The sequence below is a fragment of the Gymnogyps californianus genome, chromosome 1, assembly GCF_018139145.2.
Source record: "Gymnogyps californianus isolate 813 chromosome 1, ASM1813914v2, whole genome shotgun sequence".
In the NCBI taxonomy this organism is placed as follows: Eukaryota; Metazoa; Chordata; class Aves; order Accipitriformes; family Cathartidae; genus Gymnogyps; species Gymnogyps californianus.
In genome coordinates this window covers 152,050,892-152,058,847 of record NC_059471.1, presented here as the reverse complement: position 1 = coordinate 152,058,847, position 7,956 = coordinate 152,050,892, and the positions used below count along the sequence as shown (strand labels likewise).

At 43.3% G+C, this 7,956-nt stretch overlaps 1 protein-coding gene across 1 annotated transcript; it reads right to left on the bottom strand.

The window, feature by feature from the left end:
* Positions 1-133: 133 nt before the first annotated feature.
* ETFBKMT (electron transfer flavoprotein subunit beta lysine methyltransferase) lies at positions 134-6,595 on the bottom strand. Its single transcript, XM_050906218.1, has 4 exons — positions 6,557-6,595; positions 5,020-5,464; positions 1,785-1,915; positions 134-1,052 (listed from the first exon to the last, which is right to left on the bottom strand). The coding sequence occupies exons 2-4, from the start codon at positions 5,337-5,339 to the stop codon at positions 688-690; spliced, it is 816 nt and encodes a 271-aa protein (XP_050762175.1). The 5' UTR covers positions 5,340-5,464; positions 6,557-6,595; the 3' UTR covers positions 134-687.
* Positions 6,596-7,956: the final 1,361 nt, after the last annotated feature.

The following is a 7,956-nucleotide window of genomic DNA, read 5'->3' as shown; positions in this document are numbered from 1 at the left end:
ATAAAGTTACCCTATAACTAATTACTATTTAGTCACTTTCCTCTTACTAAAAACTTCTACTTTGGCTAGAGTTCAAGAAGCATATTTTAGATTTGCATGCAACTCCTAAATAATCACTCTGGCAGCTTCAAGGAAGAATATATTTTTATTATAGAGGGGAAGGGGGAGATTCAAATTAGTTACTTTGACATTCAGAAGAGATATCCAGAAAGAGAGCAAGGCACTTCAAGTTGAGCATAGTATGAGCTAATAATCTAGTGGAGAGTTTTACGAAGGACAGCAAAATTTTCTCTGTAAATAAGCTGCAAAAGTCTGTGAAAGCAGCGCAGTAACCTTTCAGCCACTGCCTTCTCCCCACAGCAGTATGCTGGACGTCCAGAACATTTCACAATAGTGTCAGAGCGCAAGACTTGAATATACATGAAAAACATCAGGCATGCAAACTCTTACATGTAACTTGTCTTTGGATTTGCACTTCAGTGCAGACCCCTTTGAATACAGTTTGCATGTAGTTTTTACCTCAAACGGAGCGAAAGCCTTGGTGAGTATGACTGAAATCAGTACAGTGAAGGTACAGTAATCTACTTTGCATCAACAGATATGTTCTGTGTTTAATTCCCATTTTCATTTTACATACTTACAAAAAAAAGCCAACCAAGTGAGATAAAATTCATTAGAAAGCCAGCTTCAACGGTTTTCTAAGCTATTTGAGGGCTGATAACTCCAGACGATACTCGATGTTAATCCATTGTTTTCTTGTCTAGTATACTCGGGAAGTGAATATTCTATAACTTTGTGCAATTGACTGCGAATGCTGTGGCTTAAAAACTGATGCCTGCCAGGGTCACCAATCAGCACTTCAGTTTGCTGTATCCTGGTGCATTTCCTCAGCCAGTGATGCAGGCCATCAGCAAGTTGTTCATCATAAAACATATCTCCTAGAACAATGAGGTCCCAGTTGCCGGCCTCTGAATTAATGATGTTCTTAATGGCGATGGGGAAGGGATTCAGGTGGTTCAGTTCACAGTTCAAGATCATTGCCATTCCTGCAACTAAAGAAAAGTCAAAGTAAAATGAAAGTTACATTTTAGGATTCTGCCATTCAGCCCCCTTACAAATTTCCTTGACACATCTTTCAATTTCATCTCTTAAATATTTTTGTTTATCCTATCTAGAGACTTCCACAGTTTTCATTATGGGTCAAAATCTGCCATAAAGTGATGGAATTTTATCCTCATTGCACCATGACACAGGAAAGAACTATTCCTGGAATGGATACCAAGGGAAATCAATCACGGAATCAAACCAGAATATCCAACTGCCCTAATCTATTGATATACTTCCTCCCTAACCAATGAGTAATTAAATTATGAATAAACTGAATTCATAAGTCAATTATGGGAAAACAAAGTCTGGGGGAAAAAGGCAGAATCTAGGCCCTCACATACGAAAGTGCAGGAAAATGCTAGGGTCCCACAGAGAAGCCAACTTGCCGCCTGCGCTTGGAGTTCTCTTCCAAACCAGCTGTGATGGTGTATAGGCAAACACTTGATAGAAACTTTGTTGTTTGTTCATTCTAAGGAGCTATGGAGATATACTCAGTGCAGGAGAGGCTGGTACAAGCCAGCTTCTAATACTGGCAAAATCTATTCATCTTTTCAGCATTCTTAGAACTCTGTTTGGAACCTGAATTGCTCCCAAATGGAGCAAAGAAAAGTCAATGTTAAATGTGCTTTAAAAAATAATAAATATCTTTATACAGAGATGAAAAAAAAAGGCCTTACTAGGGTCGATGTCATTAGCAAGGACTTGCGACGCACCACTCATCACAGCAGCTATTGCTGTTGCTCCACATCCACTTCCAAGATCCAAAACTGATCGTCCTTTAACAACGCGTGGATTATCTAAAATATACCTGAAAAGAAAAACTGTTAAAGCAATGAACAAGATTATGCAAATTTCTCAGCTTTGCATTACACTGCATAAGAGTTCTTGTCATACATGTAATGAAGCATGGTATCTTAAAAACATTCCACATGTGCAGCTGGTACATAGCTCCATTTGTCTCTGCTGATATAAAAATCAAGAACCACCGTCTTTCTCCCTTACTCTCCCCCCCCCACACTCCCTCCCCCAAAAGAAATCCAGCCAAGTAAGCAACATTTTATTTCAATCAGCTCCTTCTCTGACAGGTGAGCTTATCTAATAAATGGACAGAAACTGCAAGGTGATTAAAATGCTTGGCATCAGAAACAGGAAAGTAAACTGTTGGTAAGGATTTGTTGAAATTAAAAGCAATCTGACTGAGGAAACATGAAGACGTATTCGCAGTGAATATTGCACCCCTCAAAAGAAAAGGCCTACCCATTGCCTTAAAATACTGCTTATGGAACTGCTTGGAAGAAGAGGAATTTCTCCTCTTTCTTTTCCTGAGCCATGCAGACACAGACACAAATACTTCTAGTCTGCTTAATGTTGTTCCTGAGTAGCAACAAGAAAATGAGAATAGAGCAGCGGTGAGCAGGAAGAGTATCTTCATCTAGTTGCTGACACCTGCCAAGAGGAATCAGCAAGCAAAAACCTCTAGGCTGGAAATAGAGAAGAACTGACAGAAGGCAAGCAGCAGTTATTGTTAAACACTACGAATCACATAGCCGTTACTGAGGGTTCAGAACTTTAACAATTGCCTTGAAATTCAATCTTCTGCAAAGGGGAAGGCCCTAAGTGATGGGGGGAGAGCCCTAGGTGACATAAATTACTGCAAATTGCCATAAATTTACTACCAATTGCCATAACTTCTGTTAAAGTAGAACAAGGAGAGGATTCTACATTTGTGTGGTCTTCTGGCATGAAGGGTGATGGCTGACTCTTCACGCAGGGCTGCTGGTAAGCACAACTTTTGCAGGTGGGTTCCAATGCAGAGAACTGTAATGGAAATGTTAAGATTGGTGTAAATGGCAAACGGATGGATGGGAATGTCTGGGCCTAGAAGCACCAGCAGGAATGGCAGGAAGAGGCTTAATAAGTATCAGGTGTTGATGGCACCTAGATCCCAGCACATCTGTATACAGATTCCCAAGAGCCCAGACTGGGAGAACAAAAGACAACCTACCCTCAAACTGAACAGTTCAAGCCATTAAGAGGCCATAGCAGGAAGGTCGAGACCAGGACTGAAGATACAAAATACCCAGATCAGAAACCCAGGAGACATGAGGAGGACCTGACATCCCATGCCTCTTGTCCTACATGTCATCACAAGGAATCCTTACCAGACAGCTTGGACGTGCAGAGCTTGGTGCTTTGCAGTATGTGGTTATGAATCCACTGAGTGAAACTGGCTCCGCTTTAATGAAAATCACCTTCTGCAATGAGGTCTGGCACCCAGCTTTGTTACACTGTTACCATAATGTTGCAGCATTCTTTGCTACTTTGAAGAGCTACAGGTGCTCTCTTTCCTGAGGGCACCCAGGCAGGACGTTTGTGCAGCGGCTCAGCAACTCGGCTGTTCGGCAATGCTCCCCGAGGCCCTCATGCCTCTGAGGACAGCCCCTAGCTTACCAACAGAGCGGAGGACAGGGGTGCGACCTCCACAGAAAGTGCTCTGTTTCCCCTTTCTCGGGGCTATGCTTGGATTTGCAATGACTGTCCAGCAGTAACTTGCGTAGAGCATGATCTGGCCTAATGCTGGAAGTACCCTGTTTCCAGCTGAGTGGTTCTCCAGTTACCGCTAATGGTGGCGGTGACTTAGGACAGCTGGAACCGACTGTACCCCCGGCACGCGCGCAGCGCGTTACGCCGCTGTTGGAGACTGCTGTCTGCCATGCGGGGTTAACGAGGTATCTTAGGTTACACCAAGAGGAATAGCTTGCAATAGGAGACCCCTGATCTTGTGGAAATGCCAACTGTGAAATGAGCACAGTTAGGGAAGCAGCATCTTTCCATGCTCCCTTTTTCTTTTTACTTTTCCAGATTATGCAGCTAATTTCTGACATTCCCAATACATCAAAACAAGTGCATAAACAATAAGTCAATAAAGCGGTGAAGTGCCAGATAGTTATTATTGCTACCCAAATATCTGGGCATATGAATCATACGATAACAAAAGGTAGAGATTACCTTACCTAATTTAATTACTTAATGTTTAGGAGCATTCTAGTTCATCTACATGGCAGGCTAATCAACTCGCAATTTAACTGTAAGACTCATCTTTTTCCTGGTCAAAAACGCCTTCCTATTTATGCTTTCTTGCAGAAAAACAGCAAAGCCCCAATTCAGATCCTTCCCTTTCATCTATGTGGGGAATGTCTGACAGCTTGTTCTTTGCTGTAACAATGATGAACTTTTTCTGCTGTTCAAAGTGAGAGATTTGATTTTACAGAATAAAAGAACTCTAACTAGTTCCTGGGAGTCAGGAACATTAAAGACATTTTGACAGTAAGTGGCCAAAATCAAAATGTGGCTTCTGATGTAACTAAAAGACAGCCACAATAAGGCTTGACAATAAGGCTGCTGAAATCCTAAATGAGGAGAGTGATTCAGGCTAAGCAGCACTCCAAGTGCATCAGCATAAACCTAGTTTTCTCCACAGACCAAACACACATCCACACTCCTGTCCGTCTCCTACAAAAAAACCCCCCATGTGTTATGACAAAATAGCAATCCTCCTGTTTGGAGCAACGAGTGAGTGATAGAATTAAACACCTTGCTAGGTTTTGACAGCAACTGCACAGCCCTTCCACAGATCCAAATTCAGCCCCGTTATCAACACATGCATCACCACTGAAGACAACAGATTTCAACTTAAGAGCCGTAAGTTATTCTGTATACAGTAAGTGCTGAAACTTCCCTGCCAACCAGCAGAGACTGCGTCTCTCCTGTATAAGCAGAGAGGAGTATGGATAATGCGCTCTCATACACGGCAAATACACATGGCTAGGAATCACTACAAACAGAGCCAGGTCTGACATCCTGGCCTGCAGCAGACCGGACTTATCAACTTTAGTGATGCATGCTCCGTACCTGGAGAGAGCTTGGCCTCCTGGCCAGTAAATTGCCCAGAACGGGTCCCCATAAGGCCACAGGTCAGGTTTTTCCCTCCAGAACCTGCAGCGAGGGGTGAGGAGGCGCAGTCGTATCTCTGGCGTGAGGTGCCCGCTGCTGGTGACCTCCGTGTTCTCCTCCAAAAACGCTCTCACCTCGGGGTCCAGAGACTTGCCGGCGTTCCAATGGCAGCAGCGCTTCCAGCGCAGAGAGGGGCCTCCCCTCCTGCTCCTCCAAGCCTTGGCAAAGGTGTTCTGCCTGCCCAAGAGGAGGAGCCGCTTCCAGCTGCGGAAGGCCATGTCTCCCCAAGGACAAACCCTCCCCAGGAGAGCTTGGAGCACAGCTTATCTGAAGCAGGTGATGAGGCAGAAAGCTTGAAACAAACTCACAGGATGTTGTTTTTCACGGTGATGGATGACAATTCCTGAAAGGAGAACAATGCTACGTAAGTGATGTTTCTTCAGTGACTTCAAGGCTATGCACCACCAGGGCTTTAGGAAGAGGAGGTCGATGTGCTGTTGTGTGACCGTAAATGCGTGCCTTGCCCCTGCCCAAAGAGCCTCTGAAGTCTGAAAGAACTGGTATTTCAGGAAAAAGCTATCAAGAGACCCATTCAGGAGAGTGCTGCAACCATATCCAGTGAGAAACAACCAGTTAGCGGGACAGCTGATAGAACTAAAAATTAAATGTGCAGCCTTTTAACATCTCCCTCCCTCTGCCTTGAAGATATACACACAGCAATCTACTCCCATTTAAGGGTCTTCCATTGAATCTTAAGATTTTGCAGTAGGGCTCTGGCATTGCAGGGCCTATGGATGTAGCAAAGGTTATCAGTAAGTTGTTTGAGAGACGCCATTAATTACAAGTTTTATAATGGTGATGAGTCTTTTATATGAAAGCATCTTGTTAAAGGCAAGCAATTAAAAGATTTCCTCAAAAGACTTTCCTCTTTCTCCCTCAGATTTGTCAGGCTGCCAGCTCCAAAATGAAAAAACGATTTAAAAACCCCCAAGAACTGATCTTAATCAAGAGTACTCCCAATTTGTTGCATTTCAGTCTGTATTTTAAAGGATCGGTTAGTCTTACGGTGCAATAGTCTCATGTGGATGCTCTCAGCTGTAGAGGAAAGTAGACCTCCATCACTGTAGCCCACTCCCTGTGAGAAACTACAAAGGTGCTCCAAGCTGTCTAAGGAGAGAGAAACCAAATCTAACACCTTTAAAAAAATTAAGTTTCTAAAAGGTGAGACATTCAGACTGGATGAGCTCACACTCAAAGGCCTTCTGACACCACTCAAGGCCAGTTTTCAGGTCACAAGCAGTGAAGAAAAGGAGAATGGAAGATTGGTACGTCAGAGTTTAGACTCATTCAAGAATCAGGAGAATGGAGAGCCACAGCACTCAGCCGAGAGGTGAATGAAGAAGAGCCTCTCAGCGCTTCATCACCATACTCTCCTCACCCACCATCTCTTGCAGACCCTGGGTCTTTCTTACACTAATCCTGCGAGCATACTTACCAAGCGGTGGCCTGAAGAGAGAGCAACTGTTTTCCTGCCTTCCTGCTCAGATCTCCTCCTTCATCCATCCTTTAATATTTCCATATCTTTTTTTCCTTCCTCATCTTGCTCTCTGATTTCTTTTCAATAACTCAGACTTACTTGCTTCAGGGCACAGCTTTTGAACCTCCCCCTAAACTGATGACCAGAGCAGCATTTAAGGCCTGTGCTTCCACAACAGCAAGACTGCAAGTACGAACAGACACAAGAGTAACTGCACTCTCTATTTTGCGATTGTTTTCTCTCTTCCGCAGTGGTTTTCATGAAAAAGCAGAACAATGCATGAAGAAAATCAACTGCAGCCCACCCCTGCCAATTTTTCACAACAGCAGAATTGTGGCACAGCTAAAGCTGCGCAGATTGCCCTTAAAAAAACTAGACAAAAGGACAACAGGAAAAATACGCTAACAAAACAAAGTCTTAACACTTCGTATTTCATGACTTCAGTTTTTCTTTATTTGTCTGTATCTTTAGTAAAAGTTCGTATGTGTTTAGTGGCATTTTTGTTGTGTACTGGCCTCTGCTTTAGGTACTGGGTTTAGTTTGATTGCTTACTAAAATGTTAAGCTGGGGACTTCCCTCCCGTAACACTTTGCTATTTAGGCTGATAGTCCAGTTAAGTCTTTGTTTAAATCGTTGGCTAAAGACTTGTATTTTTATTACAAATAAATACATGTGACTAAACATTTTGCATTTTTCCACATTTGCGAATGCCATTCAGCAGAGCCATGTAATTAATGAATGTAATTAACGAATGCCTTCCTTCTTGAAGGCAGAGCTATATAATCCTCATCTGCCTAAGGGAAGCATGAAGTTAACTGAAATCAATCAGAGATATAAATCTTGTCAGCTACTGCTGTATGCTGGTTTTTCCCCCTGAATTGCTGCAAATGAGCCGGGCTGAGATTCAGTGGCATATATTTTGCATTGCCTGTCATGATGGTTACTCTTTTTAAATTAATTGTCGGTAGAGAACTATCTGCCAAGAGCTCTGTGCTCAAAATGCCAAACTGAGCTTAAGCATTTAGTGCTGGAAGGCGTCAGGATAGATATTCTCGCGTTTGACACTTCTGGCCTTCCCATCTTATTGGGAATAAAACCAGTGGGCAAGTAGAATTTGGGGACAAAACTAAGCAAAACCCACCAAAAAAACCACCCAAAACCAACAACCAAAAACCAATTCCTGTGCAATTTAAGCTTTTTTTTTTTTTTTGAAAGCAGCAGGTGCCTTTCAAAGCATACCCACACCGACCCCACGCTTCCTATCGGAGGAAGCCAGACCTAACCAAGGCCAAAGGCTGCCCGCTTCACCGAGGGAGGCAAATACCACCGCGCTGTTACCCGGCCCCGCGGCGAGCCAC

Bases quoted from the DNA above. Each gene is read 5' to 3' on its own strand.
- ETFBKMT (XM_050906218.1), bottom strand. From the start codon at position 5,339: ATGGCCTTCCGCAGCTGGAAGCGGCTCCTCCTCTTGGGCAGGCAGAAC. The intron at 1,916-5,019 runs GTACGGAGCATG...TTTTCTTTTCAG, and splicing joins GGAGGCCAAGCTCTCTCCAG to GTATATTTTAGATAATCCAC. The intron at 1,053-1,784 runs GTAAGGCCTTTT...ACTTTTCTTTAG, and splicing joins TGCTAATGACATCGACCCTA to TTGCAGGAATGGCAATGATC.